The sequence below is a fragment of the Charadrius vociferus genome, unplaced genomic scaffold, assembly GCF_000708025.1.
Source record: "Charadrius vociferus isolate BGI_N301 unplaced genomic scaffold, ASM70802v2 scaffold1028, whole genome shotgun sequence".
In the NCBI taxonomy this organism is placed as follows: Eukaryota; Metazoa; Chordata; class Aves; order Charadriiformes; family Charadriidae; genus Charadrius; species Charadrius vociferus.
The window spans coordinates 305,874-327,582 of NW_009649564.1; the positions used below are offsets into that span (position 1 = coordinate 305,874).

The 21,709-nt window shown below is 36.0% G+C and overlaps 1 protein-coding gene across 4 annotated transcripts in view; it reads left to right on the forward strand.

Moving 5' to 3' along the window:
* The first annotated feature begins 7,137 nt into the window (after nucleotides 1-7,137).
* The window catches only part of BANP (BTG3 associated nuclear protein), a 140,497-nt gene continuing 125,925 nt past the window's right edge, over nucleotides 7,138-21,709 (forward strand). For 3 of the 4 annotated variants that reach the window (XM_009890037.1, XM_009890041.1, XM_009890040.1), the window contains exons 1-3: nucleotides 7,213-7,282; nucleotides 8,752-8,846; nucleotides 10,176-10,375. In XM_009890037.1, coding sequence (XP_009888339.1) covers nucleotides 7,213-7,282; nucleotides 8,752-8,846; nucleotides 10,176-10,375 — 365 coding nt within the window. Of the gene's footprint in view, nucleotides 7,283-8,751; nucleotides 8,847-10,175; nucleotides 10,376-21,709 lie in introns of all 4 variants that reach the window. The other variant, XM_009890039.1, reaches the window with a different exon arrangement.

Sequence of the window (21,709 nt, forward strand, 5' to 3'; positions counted from 1 at the left end):
GGACCAGTGAGTTAGGTGGGATATTTTAAGGCACGCTTTGAATCTGACATTATGGAGCTGACTTCATTAATTGGAGTACACTTTGCAAGCATTCAAGTCATGCTGATAACCTCACCAAAAATACGTCCATTCTCAACATCTGCAGGATGTTTTGGAGTTCATTGAGGCACAAGAGAAAAATACTTTTATCAGTGTTACAGTTTTTGTAAAGATCTAAGATCTGCCCCAAATAATTCTGATTGTGTTAGACAGTGGTTTGAAATTCCTTAAGTTGATGTGAAGGATCACAGAAAAATAGATGAAGAGGTTTTAAGAGTAGTATCTTCTAACTTCAAATGAAGGTACAGTTACCCAAAGTTCAAAGGACATCTGGACTACCTGTCTCAAAAAAAAATTCTCATCATGGGTAGAGGTTCTTTGAGGGTGGGAGACACTTTTATATAAATACCATGAAACTAATTCTGGAAGTTTGTTCTTCGAATTTAAGTACTTGCAGGCTTTTTTACGGAGCTGTTATCAGTAAAGATTCTCCATCTAGTGGATGAAAACAATAAAACATGGCTACATCTGGTTCTGCATACTGCAGCTGCTGTCTGGGCAGTTCTTGTTTCGTATTTGCTGTTTTTCAGCCATACATAAAAATTGTGCCTAGCATTAATGACTTATGTCCTGAATAATTGTACCATGATGCAGAAAACTGACCTTGGCCTTAAGGCACTGAATCTGCAAATGCTTATGTATATCTAGTCCATATGGGTAGTCTCATTAAGTTCAATGGGTTTATATGTCTGTAAAATTAAATTCAGACTTTTTTGCATGTCTGAGCAACTGAAAGGGTAGTTGTAATAGGTGTTAACGTATCCTTCCTGGCTCACTTGGGAATAATTATATCAAAGGTATGGCAGTGCGGGTGTTGGCACATGACAGCAACGAGAGCGTTTATACAAGATCTGCAGAGAATTTGTGCTTGAGTTGCTGGTGTACGTGGCCACACTTTCAACACTCGTTCCTTGTGTGAGAACATGTTAGGCTGGTGTGAATACACTGGAAAGGACAGTGGTATTTCTGGTTCAGTTTGTGTGCATCGTGTTAGGATTGTAGCCAATGGCAGTGTATTAGAAGAGTTAGAAAAAGGCATCCAAGCAAAACAGTGGCTTGTACCAGGGGGAATGAAAAAAAAAAAGGGGGGGGGGAATACTTCTAGAAGTAAAACAATAAAACAATAATAATGTGAGCTTTCATAGCAATATTTGAAAATTTCTGCCTCCCTGCAAGATTTTGTACTCCAAAGAAATTTCAAGATCCTTTATTCTTGGAGCAGCTGTTTCCTTTTTTCTGTTGCTATCTGTTATTTTAAGAACTTGTACTGGAGTCCATCAGCATAGCATCTCTGTGAGTGATATTTATTTTATATAGCTATCTCCATAATGTTATGGCTGGTGTCCGTGCTTTCACAGATAAGGTACATTTCTGTCATGGTTTGGGAGGATAGACTTTTTTTTCCTGATCTTTGGCTGAATCAAAGATGCCTGTATATTGTTACACTAATTTTTTATAAATTGTTAAACATAAATGCTTCTTGCATTTTACTATGAAATTTACATAAAATACAATGTTTTTACTTGCCTTTTAAGGTGGATTGAGAATAAGGGTGAAAGCTAAGCAGACACTAAGAAAGATTAGGATCTTATCCTTTATAGTTTTTAGTAGTAATAAAGAAATGTAAATCTGATGGGTTTTTTTTTCCATCCTCCCCCTGAAAATAATTTTCAACTTCGTATTCTGATAGACTGCAGCTTCAGAGAGTTGGAGCATAAGGCAGGATGGTAGGTCTTGTATTTACAGTACATTTAACCCTGCATGCTATTAAATTGTTGCTTTTTATTATGTTATTCCTCATCTGTTACAGTGCATTAAGATTTGCACTGATGTGGCTTGTTGGGGAGTTATTAATTAGTAGAGGAGGGCTCTGTTCCAGCTGCCAACTAAAGTGACTTTATCTTGGAGAAAAAGCCAGACTTTGGGACTATAACAATTTTGCAAGTCATAGAGCAAGACTAAAAGCACGTTGTCAGGTTCTGAACCTTGTAATACCCATGAATAACTTAATGTATCAAAGTGTATGAACATTTCCCAGTTCTTTCCATGGGACTACTCATGGAGATTGTTTCTGTGAAGACTCGACAGACTTGCCAATGCAGGAGATTTTTTGCCAGGTTAGCCGGGGTTGTAACCTGAGCGTGCTGGTTATTCTTTGTTAAAACTATCATGTGAAAGAAATCGTTTTGTACTTGGAGTGCCTTTTTGCTGGTTTTGCATAATTTGCTTCCCGAGTGGATTAAACTGAGCTGCACAAAGGCTTTCTTGGTGCAGATTATTCTTTGCACAGAGACTTAAAGCTCAGTGGTCCTTCTGGGCTGTTTCCCTGAAGGGACAAGTACTCAGGGAAGTCGAACTGACCTAACTAAAGCGGTAGAGTTAATGAGTATTATGTCCTCTATGGATCTTCACTTTCAGAGGGAAGATGGTCTTTATAGTCTAATCCCTTTATAGCATAGGGGCATTTTACTTCTGCGCAATGTTGCCCTCACAGAGGATTAATACACTTGGCATGCATGTATAAAATACATTCTTATTGTTAGGCTTGCCTTTGTAGTCTAGATGGTTTGCTCTTTCGGAAAACTTTTATAAGTGTCAGCAAATCATAGCTCTTTGCAAGATAAGGACCTTTGTTTGTCCCATTCATGGTAGATATTAGGCTCAGAAAAATGGGCTGATTGGCTAATAGTGCTTGTTTAAAGAAGAATATGTATTTGTAACAGAAATGACACATTTGAAATTGGCCTTAATTGATTTAAAGGAAAAGTGAAATGAAGAGGAAAAACATTTGGGGCTTTGGGGCTGGGAAAAGTAAATGGCATCCTCCAGCTTTTTTTACACAATCAGAAGTAAATTTTTGTCATAGGGCAAGTTGAAGTATGAGAGAATATTTTCATTTATCAATAGCACTGAGAAATACTAGCCAGGGGATTGATTAGCTGCTCAAATAAGAGAGATTAAATTAAACACTCTATATAGACTAGAACTTTGGATTTTTTTTTTTTTTAATATAGTGTTTACCCCCATTAATTCATATGAGAGAGAAGATTTATGTTTTGTGCATGTTTTTATATATTAACAAGGTGTTGGATATTTTTGATTATACACTTTGGAATGATGCCCTGAGACTTTGTAAAGCCATCAGATGTTTCAGTAAATAGGTTTGTTTACAGAGGACTGCTCAGAATAATTATTTTGAATTAATGTTTTAAAATAGATTAATTAAATTGCATTAAACTTGTGCGTGGAAAAACTAATCTGGAATTCAGGTGAATTTAATTTAGTTTCTTACAAATATTAATTTACTTAATTAAACAAAGGCTACTTTAATTCTCTGTTAAGTGTATCAATTCTGAGTAAGAGTATTGGCAGAGATATTTAGTGCACTTTATCTAACCTGCTTTAAATTTATACCTTTAGTGATCTCTGATTAGTTTTTCTGAGGGCTCCAGTACAAGAGCCACTTCCTAGGCTTTCTGCTCTTCTTTTTGACTTTGTTTCTGAATATAAAAAGCCAAGAATAGGGAGGAGTATTTGTGTTTACTTATAACTTATAATACATAGTTAGGGAAACTAGTATTTTTAAGTTTTGATAGGATATGAAATAGACTATTTATTATTGGAAGATTTACTTCTGTTACTCCATATTGATGCTTGTTCTGTCTTGGAATCTTAGGACTGTTTTCTCAAATTTTGTAAAAATATTTTTCCCTTGGGAGGTAAGAAGGGATTAATGCAGTATGTTTGCTATGTGTGCTAATCACAGTGAATAATGGAAATAAAAACGTGAAACAATTTTTAATTTGTGCCGCTTTATACAACAGGAATGGGTTTCTGGTGGGTTTATTAGGTAAGAATTACCAAAGTAGTGTCTGGCCTAGGGTGGGGAAGGGGCGGATAGTAAAAGAGCTGATTGGGGAACTGGCGACATGATGCAAGAAGTCTGAAGGGTTAGAAACATTTGAGGTAACTGATATTTGAAGGCACCCAGGGCTGAAGTGAGAATGGAGGTGGGAGGAAATCCCTCTGATACATACTGTAACCTGTTTTTCAGTTTTTGCATTGGGTAAGAGTTGAAACGCTCTCTTCCAACCCCCAAAAAAGCCCTCCAGGAGAAGTGATGAGTGCAGTGTAGATCCACCTAAATAGCTTAGCTGGAGTCAGTTTGAGTTTGGCTGGCAAAGGTCTCCTGTAGTGTATGCATTAATGAGATATTTTCCATTGTCTGGTATAAGTTGTCTTCCCATATCCCTCCCCCAGGTAATGGCAAATTGACTATAAAATACTGCTCTGTTGATCCAGCTTCTATTTGCTGGTTGGGGGAGAAAAAGTAGGGACATTTCATGTCCCTGTTGTAGTTTATTCTCGTCTTCCTGGCTTTCTGTTAATGTTTTTTTCTTACAGCTTAATAATTGTTCGAGGTAACATTTCAGCATTGGCTTCTGAATGCCAATGTACATATACTTAATTTAGAATTAATGGGGACCAGGGTTTCAGCCAGAAGAAAGAAAGGAAAGAAAAAAAGGTTGGGAACGTATCGCTAGTTTCAGGAGAAGAAATGTTTTACATTAGGAAATGCTGGTAAATACTTCACTGAGCAAAATATGTGGAAACTATATCGGCAAAGTTATTCTGAATTTGTTGACTGAGGCTTTTTAAAGCTGATAAACTAATCTAACTCTAATCCTGTTAAATTTTATCAGGTTTTTACCCTTGGTTCTGAAAGGAAGGTTAGACCATTGCTAGAATTTTCTATTATAAATTGAAATTCTGAATTTGGAAGAGGGCCATTTTATTCAAGTTGTTATAGCTGTTGTGGTTGCAGTACCCAACGTAGCTTATTTGGGCATTGCTTTCCTGATCCACACATCTAGCATTAATAACAAATTTATTTGTTTTCCCCTTATGTTTTGATACAGGAGCTCACTGCATCTGGTGACAGCAGAAGTATATTTTGTTCTGCCTGTTGAGAGGCAAAAATGTGTTCCGTCATGATGTTGGCTAATTGCCTATAAGCTGTGTCTGACTTACTGAAAATGTAATAAAATTTGTTTCAATGGAAATAAATACTGATGTTATGAAGACACATTGCTGTGTATATGTAGTAGCTGTTCTGCCAATCATAGTTTGGTTGTTATGCCCTTGTTTAAAGACTGTGACAGGATATTTTGGGACTCCTTTTCTGATGTGTGGCTGAATACTTTCAGACTATGACCCATAAGAGGTGGAGAACAGGTGTCAGAGGTGTGAAATTATTTTTTGTGTTGAATAAAGGTTTAATTAATTTCAGTGGTTTTTTTATAATGAATTTTGGAATATATATGTGCATTACATGAAGTATTAAAGTGGGTTTAAACAAATGCATTGCAAATCCTTTGGAATGTTTTATAAAATATTGTTGTATTTGTAGCTGTAACTGTTTTAAATGCAACATGTGAAGTATCAGTGAAACCTTGAATCACGTAAATAGAGAAAGTTTTAAAAGTGGGATTCTGTTCTAGTTTATCCTTTTTTAATGTTTGGAGTGGTGGATGTCTTCCCTCAAGTTGAGGGCAGGTTCTTAATATTACTACTAGTATGTGACATTATGAAACAGTAACTGTAGCACAGCTGTTTTATTATGCTGAGCCTGGCTGGTTAGCAGGATTTCTCAGAAATGGCAAATATAATTTGCCAAAATGGCATCCATATGCACTAATGTATTGCCAGGTTTTTTGGGCGTGCTGCCACAGTCTGTGCTGTCCCAACAGCTTTTCACCGTGATCAGAATTTCAAATGACTCAGTATTGGCAGTGCTGTTATTTTGAGTAAACAATTCTGATACGTGGGGAGTCCTCCTTTTGAGATGGGCTTTCTCATCATGCAGCGGTTGCTCAGGCCAGTCTCAAAATTCTTCTGTAGGTTCTGTTGCTCTCTTCAAAAATTTGTACTCCACCTGTCTGGCTTAATGGCTTTCTTGTGCTCAAGTGGAAAAGGAAAAGAGGAAAATCTTCATGCGTAGTTGGATTTGATTCAGTGTTGAGGGATGAATTACCATTTCCATTGGTAAACCTCAAATTATCTCTCTAGTGTTTTTTTGCTTCAGGTTAAAAAGGAAAAAAATTGGCTGATCTCTTGGTCTTCATTGTCCATCCTTTTGTAAACTGTGGGAAAGCACAGATGTGAATGGTTCCGGTGATTTTAATTCAATTTTACAGGCTGAAGGTTTCTCTTAAAGCACTAATAAATAACCTTGACAGAGAATTCCAAGGGAGCAGGGCTGAAAAATATTTTGGCTTTAAAGTCAGGACCATATTCTGAAAATAGTTTTGTCGGAATTGAGCTGTAGAAAAGCTAGGCAAGTTCAATAGCCAAGAAAAAAAAAAAGTCAAGTTTTGCTTCAAGTCTAGTTGTAATTGGGTGCAAGGAAGCTCCCTGACCTCACTGAATGTTTATGAGGATTTTAGAAGCCTGTTAAAATTCATATATGTAAGGATCTTGTGTGCACGTAGATCTGTACAGAATGCAGTAATTGCAAATCTAATGTGGCTTGGGAGCTTCATATGGTTTTGTGACATCAAGACTAAATACTAAAGTCTGATCACTTCCAAGAGCTATGTAATAATTTGCAAATTGAAACCCTGCAATTTAGGAATGGTCTTGTAGAGTCTTAAAATCGCTAAAACAAAAAATCGATTTAGAAGAAAACATTTTATTTTGTATTTTATACTGGTGAGCTGCCAAATCTCTGAAGCTAAATCTTCTCTTTATCCATTGGAAAAATGCAGAAAGGTGGATCAGGAAGGAAAGCTTGAGCTCTTGTCTCAGTCCTAATATAGAAAGGTTACTCAGAGAGGTGATGCAGGTAGTTCAGTCCTTGGCTCTTTGATGAGGCTACCGAATAAAGTAGTAGTTGGTAGCACTGAATGATCACTTTGTAGGTTGGTCACTTGTGTTAGGAACTACATCTCCTTTTATAGAGGAAGAATGAAAAAATAAGTGTAGTATTGATATATCAAGTATATCTATATTAATGCTCTTCTTGCTGCTATTTTTCAGGATTGCATGACTTGTAAAATTACTTATTTGGGGGCCTGCAGTGGTGTTTGACTGGATATTGCTGCCTGGTTCTGTATGATGTCAGAACAGGATTTGGCAGATGTTGTTCAGATTGCTGTTGAAGACTTGACTCCAGATAACCCAGGTACAGTAGAGATGGTAGTGATGTAATGAGAAAGATCATTTATAGTATTGCCCATTAACAAGGTGGAAATCACTGTTGACCTTTTCTTAACAAGCTGCAGCACTGCTTTATATTTTTTTTTCTGAGAGATGCTTGTTAAGAGTACATACCAAGTTTTCAAGAACTTAACTTGTATATCGTCAATACCCTTTAGATCAGATTATTTTTTTAATTTTACTTTTCTTTTAAAGGCCTTATTTTAGAGGTAGACTAGTGCCAAAAACTTTGAATGAAATATGGCATCCTGCAATCTTTTTTCTCCAGACGACATAGCTGTTTTAGGCTTTCCCTCAAATGAGAACTGTTGCCCATCTATTATGTGCTGTTGTTTTGCTTGTAAAATAGTTTCTGTCATACATCATTAAAATTCTTTGTATGTATAACAAAATTACAGTAAAATTGAAAAACACTTCTGAAAGCAAATATTGTGATATCCCTTGCTTAGAACTTGACCTGTTGATTGAATATGTGTTTAGATCAGCTATAGACATCGATCCTATGCTGCTGTTACATGCAATTAAGAGACTGAAAGAACAGTAACTATACACTTAAGGAAAACAGAAACACATATCAAAAAGCTTTTTTTTTCTGATGGAGAACAAAAAAGTTACTTCAGAAATATTCCCAAAGAGTTGGAGGAGAAGCTGGGACTTGCCTGTCCTAGCCTAGCTGGTAACTTGGTTGTGGTAACTCAGTTGTGGTATGGTTGACCTTAAACAAGTCTTCCTTTGCTCATTTGGTAAAGGAACTCGAACCTGGCCTGATCTTGGGTGATGCTCTGACCGTGAGGCTGTTCAGGGCTCTACCTCTTGATTTTACTAGCCAGGCCTTCCAGTTCTAAGTTCAGTTCTTTTTTTTTTTTTTTTTGTTACTGTTTTCTTCAAAATGTTTTACCTTTAGATGAAAGGCTGTTAGAACCTATAGGTCTGCATGTGTAACTATTTAATCTGGAAAGCTTGCAGGGTTTTATTAATTTATATTGAGGAAAAATAACCTGCTACTACACTGAGTAGTGGGTGTAATTCTGTCTTTTGTACAGAACTTTGTTAGTACTTTTCATGGTTTTGTGTAAACACGAGGGTTCAGAAGCCTGTAGAATCTGTCAAACCAGAATAGCGAATATGATAACTCTGCTACCTCGTGGTAAGTTCCTCATTAAAAAATCCAAGGTAATGCATGAGTGTTACATCCTCAGTGCATTTGAAACAAAGTCTCAGATTTGGATAAAGGCTTTTTGAGAAGCAGTAAACCATTGTCATATAGTTAAGAGAAAACCCAAGTAAGTGTGGAAAAAAAACCCCACCAACCCAGCATATATTATGTTAATTAAATGCCTTTCATATTTTTTTGTTTATCAATTTAATGTATTTTTAATTTGAGTGTTGTCCTCTTGCATTATAAATTATCGCAATGCTTAATTTTCTTCACAGTTGTGTTGGAGAATCATGAAGTGACAGATGATGATGTAGAGCCTGCTCTGAAACGTCAGCGTATAGAAATTAACTGCCAGGATCCCTCTATTAAGGTTGTGCTAATTCCTTTTCCTGTTTTTATTTGTAATATCAATTAAGTTACTTTTCTTGGGGAAATACATTAAAAGAAAAGACTGTAAAATAAACTGTTTGTACATAATACTGGAATTAGTCATAGACTTCTTGTAAATGTTTGCTCATTTTTGTGCATGAATTTTAAAATTTGGATGATTGGCTAATCTTCCAGTGTAAAATCAGTAGCAAGAATGTTATATGCAATATAAAATGTCATCAGAATTAATTCCAGTGACTCAGACATAACGATTGGTACATTTTTTGAAAAAGTGAATAAAGTTGACCTAAACGGTAAACTTGAGCATGTGTTTGTATTACAATTTGTAGATACTTTCGGCATGTTTTGAATTATTATTTTAAGCTAACAATGTTCTCCTAATAGTGAAGCCATATTTGGTTCAGGCTTAGCAGCTCAGGCTTTTATGTACTTGCAGAACTTCCCCTGCTGTTCCCATGAGCGTGCTTTAGGGTTTTTTTTTTTTGTCTTGGAGCATAAGTATATAAGTAGTATTTTACTACGACACAGGTTAAATAGTATGTAATTCTTTATTTTTGAAATAGGCATAGAAACTGACGCTCTGTATTGAAAGAGCACCGGGGCAGTAGCACTGTAAACCAGCTTGATTAGATGTGTAGATAGTAGTGGAGGGCCACAAGATGGCATAGTTGCTGTTTGCAAAGGAGAATGTGTGTAACATTACCCTTTAATGGCCTATTTTTCTCACAAGAAGCCAAGTAGAATATGCTTTCTTTTGAATAAAATTGCTTAGGAAAACAGATTTTATTTATTTGCTTTTCTTGATTTGCTGTTCGGGAGAAAACTTAACTAAACGTCATTAATTGTCTCTGAGGTTATTTGTGTTGATATAATTTCCGCTGTAATCATCTGAATTTATCTGTTTGGGCAGGAAAAAATCTTATTTAACTTATTTAACTTTATCCAGGAGGATGCGTTCATAGATTTATAATCCTTTTGTTTTTACATGTATCGAATGAAAAGCTTTGGCATGTCATTTTAAATGATTTTGTGGTATATGAAATCATACTAACAAAGTGCTTAGGTGAAAGTGTGTTTGGCTCGGATGCTTCTGGCTTCTAAATAAAGATCTGGAAGAATTTGAGAATGCTAAAATGCTCCTGGATGTCATCGGTTTTGTACGTGGCTGAATTTTGTCACTAGGCACACTGCTCGTTCCTTTAGAATTGTTTTCCAGTCACATTTATCTGGAGCTTCCTTATGTGTATGTTGCTGAAGATAAATGTGTAAGTCTTTAAAATCAGTTTCTTTTGCGTTCTCCCCTTTCTAGTCATTCCTGTATTCCATTAATCAGACAATATGCCTGCGGTTGGATAGCATTGAGGCAAAGTTGCTGGCACTAGAGGCTACCTGTAAATCATTGGAAGAGAAGTTGGATCTTGTCATGAACAAACAGCACAGCCCCATCCAAGTCCCCATGGTGGCAGGTTCTCCTCTTGGCGCTACACAGACATGCAATAAAGTGCGATGGTAAGAAAGAACAGATTACTCATCAATGTGCTTTTTAAAATAACGTAAATCCATTTCTTTGGCATCAAGCTCTGCAGCTTTCTGTATAGCTGTCAGGAGCTTGGTATGCTGTTTATGAATGTAGAATTAATTTATCTTGAAGGTAATTTTTGTACCAATTTCATGATGTTACTGAGAATGAGACTCTGGTCTGTGGACAGTTTGCAACTATTTCCACATTTCATTTTGACTTAAACCAGACTGCTTCATCCATCCTCTGGAAAAGTCTCATCAGCTATTTCAGACAGGTTTTTTTAGACTTGCTTTACTTTTGTTTGTGTGGCTGTTTTGAGTTAATGAGTTCATGATCATTCTAATTGCTTCTCATTTTACTTTTATTCACCAGAAATACAATGGAGTTTGGTTTACGTGCTTGTTTTCTAGGCTCCTGATAAAATAATATCTGTGCTTATTTTGGGGTTAGAAGTTGGAGATGAAAAATCTGTTAAGTAATCTAATCCACTTTGATGAAAGAGCAGGTTTGACCTGCAGTACCTTTATGTATGAGTTGCCTAATATGGTTTTAAATATCTGAATCTTGATGTGCCTGTTGTTTTACTGTGGGGATGATTCCAGCCAGAGAAATATGCTTGTCGAAAGACTTTTTTGTCTAATAACTTTTTCCTCCTCATTCATATTTTTATAGCTGGAGAAAAAGCTTCTCTAAATAATTACTTTTTATTCTCCATTACAAGGGTGTATAGGCAACTTTCATATCATACCATTCTAGTCGAGATATACTGACTTAATTCATCTTTTCTTAGTCTGTTTTTCCATCTTCTGATATTTTTCATCTCTCTCTCTGAACTTCCTCAATATCTGAAAAGTGTTTTGAATATATTTTTGGTATGTGGTACTCAGTGCAATGTTTCGGGTGCACTATAGAAAAAATTAGTTCCTTGCTGTATGTTGTGGATCTCATCCATGTGAGGTAAGGAAAAAAAAACACCTCCACCACAAATATTACCCATTTTCTACTCGGCCACTACATGCTTCCTGCTGTAATTTTTTTTTTTTTTTTTTTACTTTCAGTATTGCTATTTTTATAATAGGTATTTTAAGTTAAAAAATTGACTTCAAGGTCATAATCGTGTTTCATCATGGTATCTTTCAGTTCAAGCGTTTATGAAACAGGATGGAGTATAACCCTATTCCCATAAGGGTTTAGAGGTGGAGATTTTTACCTAAGAGGGGTACACTCTGCTCATGTAGCTGTACCTGTTGCATAATGCAGACTGTTACCTCACTATTGTTCATTGAGCGTGATTACTTCTGATGAATGTAGTCTAATCTTTTTAAAAGATTCCTTATCTGTATTTAAAAATCTAACATGATACAGAACCCAATGTGTTTCTTGATTTCTGTTTTAAAAGTTCAAATGTCCTATTCATTTTCAGTGTAATTTCGAGTACTTTCTGCTCCTTTTGCTGTAACAGTCACTTGTCTAGTTAGGAGCAGCTGATGTCCTAAAAATTTTCCAAAACAAGTTTCCTTTTTAGATGTTCAAATACACTATTTGGGCCCCAGTTGAGAGCTCCTTTATTGGTATTTGTTCTTGTACTGATGATGAACATCCTGACCATCGGACATTCTCCTTTTCCCTTTTTCCATTTAACTTTTTTCTAAAATAGGTGCTGCGTCTACTTTTACCTATGCTTTTAAAGGCTTTCCAGTCGTACATTGAAGACGTCAATTATGGCTAAGTTCTATATCAAAAGAAATAAAGTACATGGAATAACTCTTTGGATAATAGAGCAAGTGACTGCAGTGTTATACTGGTGGTTTTGCTAAATACTCTGTGTCAATATGTCTTAAGGAACCTTCTTTAAATCTGTTACTAATTTTTTTGTCATTATATTAGAGATCTTCAAGTTCTTGTGCGTAAGCTGAACTTCTTAGTGCAGTTTGTGCACAAAAGACTTCAAAACCATTTTCAGAAATACACAGCCCCTTTGGGAATCTGTTAACATGTTCCATGAATGCTTTCCTTTGTAAATTGTACTATTTTGAGTTTCTTATGGTATTTTTCAGACCTGAGATGTGGGCTTGTTTGCTTTGTTTGGTTTTTTTTAATCTCTATAAACATTGGGAATCTGCCCTGTGTGTTAATGGTGAGCTTGGTGTTTAATCTTTTGTTTTGGGTATACAAATTTATGATGACGGCTTCTCAGATAGTCTAAACATAATTTAGATAGAAGTCTTGAAGACTGTAAGATTCTCTGCCCCAAGTATTTGTTCGTGTTGGTATGAAGTTGCACATTATCAAACGCATCTTGCCAATAAAGCACTGAGGGTTTTTTGTTCTTTTAGCAGTCTGTGGCCTATATGGCTCAGAAGAAAATAGTTCAGGGGGTGTGTGTTTAACTTGGCATTAGTAACACTTCAGTTTCACAGTGATAGAATGTTTCGCTGAATTCCCTGTCTCTCATTCATAAAAACTTTTACCACTTGCTGATCATTTCCAATTAAAACCTGCATGGACTGTTCTGTTCTATCAACTCTCTGCATTGTTTCTCTTCCCCTTACATTGCAGATGGCAGTGGAGAGCTGCCAACGAGGGTTAGTATTTTGGATAGTGATTTTCAGATTCTGCCTCTGAATGAGATTCTTCAACCTCCTCCTCTTCCTTCTGCCACTACAATAATAATGGGTTTCCCAGGCTAAGAAAAATTTTGTAGTTAGCAAAAGCATGTCAACCAGATGGTGCTACACTGCCGGTAGAGCAGACTCTCCTCCTTTTTTTTGGGTAAATACTTTGGGGTTTGTGATACTTTCCCTTCCACTTTATAGTGAATTTTGTTTACATGTTTCTGCTGATTTTGTTAATTGCATTAATTTGGTGCAGATTTAACATACTCAGAATTTTTTTTACAGCAGTGCATACAGTGACGTGTATGAACTGTGTATTATAAATTCAGATAGTTTGCTTTGTGTTATTTGTGCTTTTAAAATCAAGTTAATTTCCTAAGACTTGTCGGTTTGAAATATGCTATGGTGTGATGAAGACAAGGACAACTTGGACAGAGGAGCTTTCTTCTGTGTCATCTTGTAGTGGAGTTGTATAGTTACCGCGTACCAGGTGGATTCACAGCTGTGCAGTATCGCCTGCCTTGACTATGATGTGGCATTTTACGCTCTGTGTAGCACTGTACACTGGCTGCTTATAAGATGGAGTGATAATCTATCCATATAGCTGCATTAGGGAGGCAGGAGTCTCACTTTGTAACGGTTGTCAGATTTACATTCAATGATAAGTTGTCTTTTCTAGTAGACTTAACATGTTGATTTATTTGGATAACTCATACCCAATTTTCCCAAGTTTTAAAAATTCTTATTAGGGAAACAAAGCAGAAGTTTTCAAGAAGACTTGCAATAAATGAGGAACCGCCCCATGTTATTAGCTCCCAGGACAGAAATGCAGTGCATTTTAGAGTCTCATTCTGCTTTCTGTCTCTTTATTAAACACGTGAAGGATGATACGTGTGGAAATCTTCCAAAATCCTTTTCTGGGTATGTAATTTTTGAAGGCTTGCTGATGTTTCTTGGAAAACTCCAAAATGTTGAATTTGGAAATTACAGTACTGTCTACTGGTCTTGATATCTTGCGTAAGTATATTTTCATGAAAGCTGGATTGTGTTCTCAGTTCTTTTGTTCTTATTGTTTACTCCGATCCGCTGTTACGGTACTTCATTATATACTAGGTAATTGCAGTGCAGATAAGGAAGAAAATAAAGGGTACATGGTACTGTGTAATGAATAATTTGTATGAGCAGTTGAGATACAGGGGAACAATAGGCTAACTTTTAGATCTCCAAGTAAGAAGTTTAAGCTACAGCAAAAACTAACAGGAGAAAACTTCTTTTGAAAGGAAATCATCCCGAATTTGTGAGATGTAAACTGTTTTGGGCGGAAACAGGAATAGGCCACAAACAATATGGAAAGGCTTGTAGTTGTTGCATTGCAATAAATCATCACATGAAAAGCAGAACTTGTTTTACAATTACACTGTTTAAGCGTAATTTCATATAGGTTTTTGTCCTATGTCCTCTACCTTTTCACTGGACAAGCCCCGTGTTTCCTGTATGGTCCACGACGCTCCCTGCTGTGGGTTTTTGAAATCTTCTGTGCTATTCCCATGATAGTTGCGTATGTGACTGCTGGAGCTAGCTGCTGTGGGGTAGTGGATGAGACCTTTCTGACTTTCTGTCAGCGCAGTGTAGCATTTGGGCTTGTCCTTACCCCAGCCCCCCCCACGGATTTTAGCAGGTGTTTAATATCTCTCAGACCTGTTTCTTTTTGCCAGGTTTGGTCATCAGGGTGCAAAGTATTAGTTGTGATTGAAGAAACAGCATGATGTTAAATATCATTTTCTTTGAGGGGTGGGGAATAAAGAAGAGTTTTAGAAAGTATTTTCTCAATGTTTAGTGGCTGTTGCTTAAAAATATGTGGTTTTCAGGATTACCTGCAAAGACATAATGTTAATAGTTTTAAAAATTTCTTTCTTGGAAGAAAGGCTGTTGAAAGGTTTCAGAACTCGTAGAATGGATGGCAAAAATCCTTAGATTGCACAGAGTTACATTGAACTATATGCAGCTTGAAAAGAGCCAAGAACAGTAGCAAAATAATGTAATAAATTATTAATGGGAGTATTGTCCCAGAGTTCTGAGCTTAGTCCATCTTTGTGCAGCATTAGTACAGCCGTGCTTTTCCATCCAGGAGGTGATTGTCTCTCTTCCTCTGTCTGCAACATTTCCTGGCAGTATGGCTATTAAAACCCTCTAATTTCTTTTCTTTATGAGGTACCATGCTGGTCAAAAATTCCAGTAGCTGCTGAAAGTTTCTTGGATAGGAGAATTGGTGCAACGCCTGATGGCCTGTCAGTATGGCAGCGTCAAATGATAAGTTTGAAATTTAGCATGTGCCCAGGTCTTGAGACTTATAAATTGATGAACACAGTGTGACAGTGTGAGTAAAATCTTTAATCCGTGTTTTGAAGAAAATATTTCATCTGAAAGATTTCAGTCCAGAAACAGTGTTATTTTTGTTAACGGCTTTCCATTAATCATTTTTTTGAGTGGATAAACCCAAGTATAAATGGTTAAGATTGGTTGCTTCAGATAACATAGGAATTTGTTTTGGTTTCACAGAACCCTCTATCATTTGTTTTTATGGGTATTTTCTGCCAACACTACATTGTACAATTCTGCTTTGTTATTTTGGAAATTTTTGTTGGGTAAATAGATGTAATTGAGAACAGTTTTAAAAATATATTAATTTTGGAGAGGATTTTAATTTAAAATTGGTGTTTTCTTCATAACTACTAATAAAAGTGTTTCTGATGAAATACGAAAGTTCATAGCTAAATGGATTTTTTCTTTTGTTCAGCAATTTTCCTTGAGCCTTTGTTATGGTAAAGTTGAAATACAGACCACATACATCTGGTTCTTTACCATATGCATTTGTGGCTAACCAATTAAGGATACTGATCACTAAGTGTAGAGATAGGATTGTGTATATTTTTGTCTTTAATAAGAACTGGAGAGTTAAACAGAATTGCAGAGTTTAATGCCCTCTGTTACTGTGCAAAGACCTAATATGGTATCCTTGAACAAGACTCAATGGGTTGGACATTAACTTATTAAAGTGGCGTTGCTTCAGATAGCCTTGTCTGCAGTTAATTGTGGTGTTGGTAGATTCAATCAGCTAGTTGTAGAAAACAGCATTTGTCTTTTTTTGTCTTAAGATACAAACCAAGTTTGTTTTACATGGAAAAGAGAAGGCTTGATGCAGTTGTGTACCAGATGGGATTTATGAACTGGCTTTATTTTTGTAGGTGTAGATCATTAATATGTTTGTTTTACATTAAGTTTAATCAACAGGGTGGAATAGGTTTTGAGGAACAGGATTTGTTCATCCGCTTTGTTTGCAGTGTGCCAGTTGGCAAGCCTTTTGGCTCCAGATTCCCAAGTTCCAGATCTGTGTTTCTGGAGTGTGATTGTTTCTGTGTTTACAAGTGGGTTTGTAGTCAAATAATGCAAAATTGAAAACTGAGGTGATTTTAAATGAAGTTATAAACCAGAGGAAGTGGGGTGGAAAGAATTGTAGGATGACTGTTCTTCTAGATTTAGCAAAACTATTGTTGCTCCTGCATGAAGCCTTTAGGAAAAAAACCCAAACAAACCTAAAGAAATATGATCAAGGTATTGGTATAAGAAAAAAAATAGCTAGATTTCTAATTTTTTTATTTTTTTTTTTCTGTGAGCTAAACCCCTTGACCCACCTAATTTCATGTTATCAGGTGTTGAATAGCTTTTTCATTTTTGTTCCATTTTTATCATAAGGATTTTTATAGATTATTTTGAACTATCCTGCTACGCTAATCCAGGCCTTTAAAAAGAACAGTAAGTCCTCAGTTCTTATCACTACATAGTGGCTGCTGAGTCTCTGGGGTATATAGTTAACCTCTTCCCCACATTTGCTGCAGTTGTTGCTATAACACGTTAGGTGATATAAACCACTATCCAGGTTTAATTTTTGGTTATTTTTTCTTTCCTTTTTTTAAAAAAATGCAACGATAAATAAATTAACATTGTAAACCTTTGGGATTGTTAATGTCTTTAACTGAAGTTAAGAGCTAACTGTCTCTTCCTGGAAATACACCCACTTCAGATCTGAAGACCCTCAATTTGCAAGAAGATTTTTTTTTTTTTTTTTCTTAAAGTAGCCAGTTTGAAACAAAGCATGTATTGAGGAATATAGTCTCCTGAAAGATGTATGGTATATGGTTTATTTCAAGTTGCAGGTACAGTACTCTGCCTGCTGTGAGCCTGATCACATGCACTGAACTCTAGGCCTGAAAAAATATTCCCCTGGAAGCAGATTCAGTCCTCAAGACAACTCAGCAGGCAGCTCAGCGAAAGATGTAAAATTAAGCCATGTTTTGGGGGGTGAGAGGGAGTGGAGCGTTACAGATAATGTCTTGAAAACGCAGTCGGCGATTTGGGGTGTGAATCAGAATGTGTTATAAAGGTTTTATTTGGAGAAGCTTTGGAGTTCCTCAGGTTTTCAGAAATTCTTGTCACTTTCTATAAGCAAGCTGGGTTTATTTATTCTTCACTATATCTCATGTTAGAGCCTATTTCTGGGGCCTCATCCAGCAGAGTCTTTAGTGCAGACCTTGAAGTCTGGGAGTGGCTGACAAAAACACAGATGAGCTTTTGTCATTGTTTTGGACTGAACCCTGTGGTATCAATAAATTAACAACCTTTCCCTGTCACTTTCTGTCATCAGTCAATGGTACTGTGTGCAAACATTTATTTTAAATTACCAGTTCAAGTGTCATGTCTGTAGCTTCAGCCAATAGGAGTTCTGTTTTAAATTAATGGGTTTGTTTCATGAAGAATTGAGGATGATTGTGCTGCCCTCGTGTGAATAGCTCTTTCATGCAGGTCAGTCTGTTTATGTCTGGGCACGGGAGGGGTTGAAGGAAATTGAAGGAAAATGGCACAGTTGTCTATGATCTATTTTCACCATGTTCATTTCAGATGCACTCACAATTAGGGAACAAAGTCAATATTATCAAAATGTAAAGATCATAACTAAAACTTCATGACTCTAGAGGATTTTATTCCTTTTTATGAATTTAAAAATTTTGTTTAGAATCTCATTTTTTTTTTAAAGAACACATAAATATAAGCAAAATTTTGATACTTTGATAAAAAGTTTCTGGTAAAGTGGAATGTTGACTAAGGGAGTCAGAATTTGAACTGCCGTTCATATTTACTTCAATTGGTCTTCACAGTGCTGTTACTTTTCATGCCTCTTGGGGCCTCTGTTTCCAGTTCTACTGTCTCCTGTTTCGTTTTTTGGGTTTTTTTTAAATCCTACTGCAAAGTAGGTGATAAAGGGGTTTCTTACACATGCATTCGTGAAAAACACGCACATGCTCGCGTTTTCAAGCTGAGTGTGCGAAGTATGTTTTGTATGTTTTTCTTAAATGAAGGAAATTAGCTACTATCACCTTATAATGCCAGCAAGTGATCAGCAGTATTATAGTCTGGAAGAATTATTGTGGCTTGAAGTATGTAAGTTGATGGATGAAACCCCCGAATACGTTCTTGAGGTGTAGTAGACATGTTTATCTGAAAATTATGGTTCTGTCTTGCATTCAAAAATTCAGTTTATGAAACTGAACTAATCAAATAAAGGAATTCTTTGATTAGATATCAGCCCCTCTTTGTCCTGGGCTGCGAAGTGTTAGTTTCTTTGGCTGCAGTATGGAGAGAAAAAAAAAAAAAAACCCCAAAAAAACTTGACATCTTCGATTCCCTGAAAAACGGGACAATGCTTTCCAAAGTTTCCTAATTTGTCACAAGAACTTGTCAGCCTCAAAATCTTGAGATTGATTCTGGTCCTGCATAGCAGTAAGAATACATATTTGCATCTTTTTATTGTACCTGCATTGAGACATGCATTTCATGTGGAAGTACCTGCTATGAATTAAGTGGACTTCTACGATTCATAGTGTTAAGGATCAGTACAACTTTATATTGAAAATAGTTTAAGAACTCTCATGATTGTGATTTTTATCATTATTTGCTTTATCCTGTAAGATCTACAGCAGCAGTGCTGCAAACAATGGTAATTCTTGCTTTCGACACTTGTGCTGGAGACTTACCTATTTTGAAATTAAGCTTTCCCTGTTGCACGCCTGTCTGGAGTTTTTGTTACAACCCATCAGCAAGTGAAGATATTTTGTTACAAACAGTTTATGAAGATTTTGCATTTACTTCCATCAGTATTGGGAGTTAAAATTCATACAGGACTAAGGAGAAATGGCATCTTGGATTTAGGAAGCTTGTACAGCAGTGTTCTCATTGGAATTTTGCATTCCATTATTGTTGCACTAAGATATTGAGAAGCCAAGTGTTTAATAATTTGTTGTTGGGATTTGATAAATTCACAAACAATGTATAACTTCCAGATAGCATTTAGGTTGAGAGTGCAAGGTCAGTTATGGAATTAAAGTAACAATTCAATACCAACATTTAATCTGTGTTTTGGAGAGTTCAATAATTCATGCATGTATGGGATGGAACTTAATCTATAAAACTCTTCAAACTGACCAAGATTTGAACTGTGTTGATTCATTCTCCCAAGTCCAATTTTTCTTAAGTTAATGGTTTCTGATGAAATACTGCTTATCGTCCAACGATTCAGATGAGAGCCTAGCAAGTAGCAGCTGATAACTTATGTCTGAGAAATGGATGCAAAATGTGTGGCTTGGATTTTTTTAATTGTGCTGTAGTGTTTAAGCCTCACAGACACATTTTAAACACTGAAAAAATCTTTTAGGAAGATACAGTTTTTAAATTCTTAAATATAATGCTAGCTAGGATTTTCAGCAATATACACTGAAAAAGTCTTGGGTAATAAACTTCCTTTAATTTTTAGACAAAGGTTTCAGTCTTTTATATGTGTTTTAAGGCTTAATATTTTACTATTTGCCAGGTAATCATACAGTAAGACTTCCTGGTTGTTACTCTCAGCTCATGACAAATGTGGAAAGCATCGGAAGTAATTTGTGCTTGCTCTGAACCACATGTGGTAAACAGTTTCTTTATTTCCACTTAGCTGATACACAGGAACTTTGTTCTGTGTCTAAGACCTTAGTGAATCCTTTTATTTTCCTTTTGTAAAGAAAAACCTTATGTGAAAGTTATGGCTCCAAAACCAGAAACGCAGTTGTGTGAAGTCCCTTGTGGTGCAATATATTGCTATTCATAATGGTAAGCTAAGAAACGAGAGAACAGAACAGAACTGAACGCGCAGAGAATTTGCCCCTTGTGCCAAGACATTTTAGAAATCAACATCCTTTAATTGTAAGGGTATCTGAGAATGAGAGAGAGAGGCATACATGAGGATGAAAAAGGCTTTGAGTTTTATACACAGATTAGGGGGACATTTACTAGTGTAATTAGTGTCTAAGAACATTTAAAACCAATTATAGTGGTATTAAAGCGTGGGTTAACCTACACCCTTGCCAAATCCCGTAAGGTCATATTAGATGAATTCTGGGGAAAGCAGAACATTTACTTTAATACTGTGGGTCCATGAGCATGGCCAGCTATTGCATTCAAGAAATAAATGTAAAGGGTGCATGACATGAAATTTGGTTCAGGACAAATGCCTTCGTATGGCTTGTACTTTCCCTTTTTCCTAAATAAACAATTGAAAAGAATTATTATGTTTAATGAAAGCGAACAGTTTTCACATCATGAATGTTGTAGAATAGATGAAAATTATTATTAGGATTGTATTTTAGTGAAACTCTGAAAATCTAAATATATTTGAAGCAGTACACCAGATTATGGAAGCATATGTTACACACTATATATTTTAAGAAGCAATTTATCAACCATATAATAAACAGAAGGGGGCAGAAAAGCCTTATATATTCATTTGGATTCCAGTTTTGAGAATTTAAATATTTTTGATGTTACAGTCTCTGGAGATGTTTGGGAGTTTGAAAATCCAGCATTAAGAGTACTGCCTGGAAACTTCTCCTGTATATTGGGGTATTTAATTCGGAGAGTACAACAAACGAGTTAATGAAGGGGAGAGCAGCTAATCAATTTGTGATTAAAGGGGGCAAGTTTTCATTTTCCTTTGGAAATGACAGATTTAAATTGTGTTTCAAAATAATTTGCATACCAATTTACACCAGATGGAAGTACCAGTAATACTATTTTTAAAAGTTGCAAAAACAACCCGTCTTGCTACTTATGGAAAATAATACATAATAGTATAATTTTAAGAGCAATAACCTGCAGTGTTTTTGGAGAGTCCGAGTTTTACTTTTAAGCAAGGTGGAAAAGAGCTATGGATGGATTCAGAGCTTCAAAAGGGTGAAACAGCCTAACATCTAGCAAGGTCTCAGCAAGGTTGGTAAGATGGCAAAGAGCCAGTCTTCCATCTGCTTTATTTGGCAGCAGATGCTATTTAACTGATACATTTCCAGACATAAAAAACACGATGTTTGGAATCTGAATGTCTTTCCAAACAGAATTTTTCCTTTTTGTGGAACTGTACATTTTTGCATATCTTTAGCTCAATCTCTTTGTTCCATATTGAAGGGTGGAGTGTGAGACAAGAAATCTGCTCCTAATAACTTTTAAAATTGTATTCTTTGTAAAAAGGAGAGAGTGGTGTTTCTTTAATATCCCTTCAGGCCATATGGAAATGAAAGTTTCAGTACCAGCTTGCAGAGTAGCAGTAGTGGCCTTTCTGTAAAG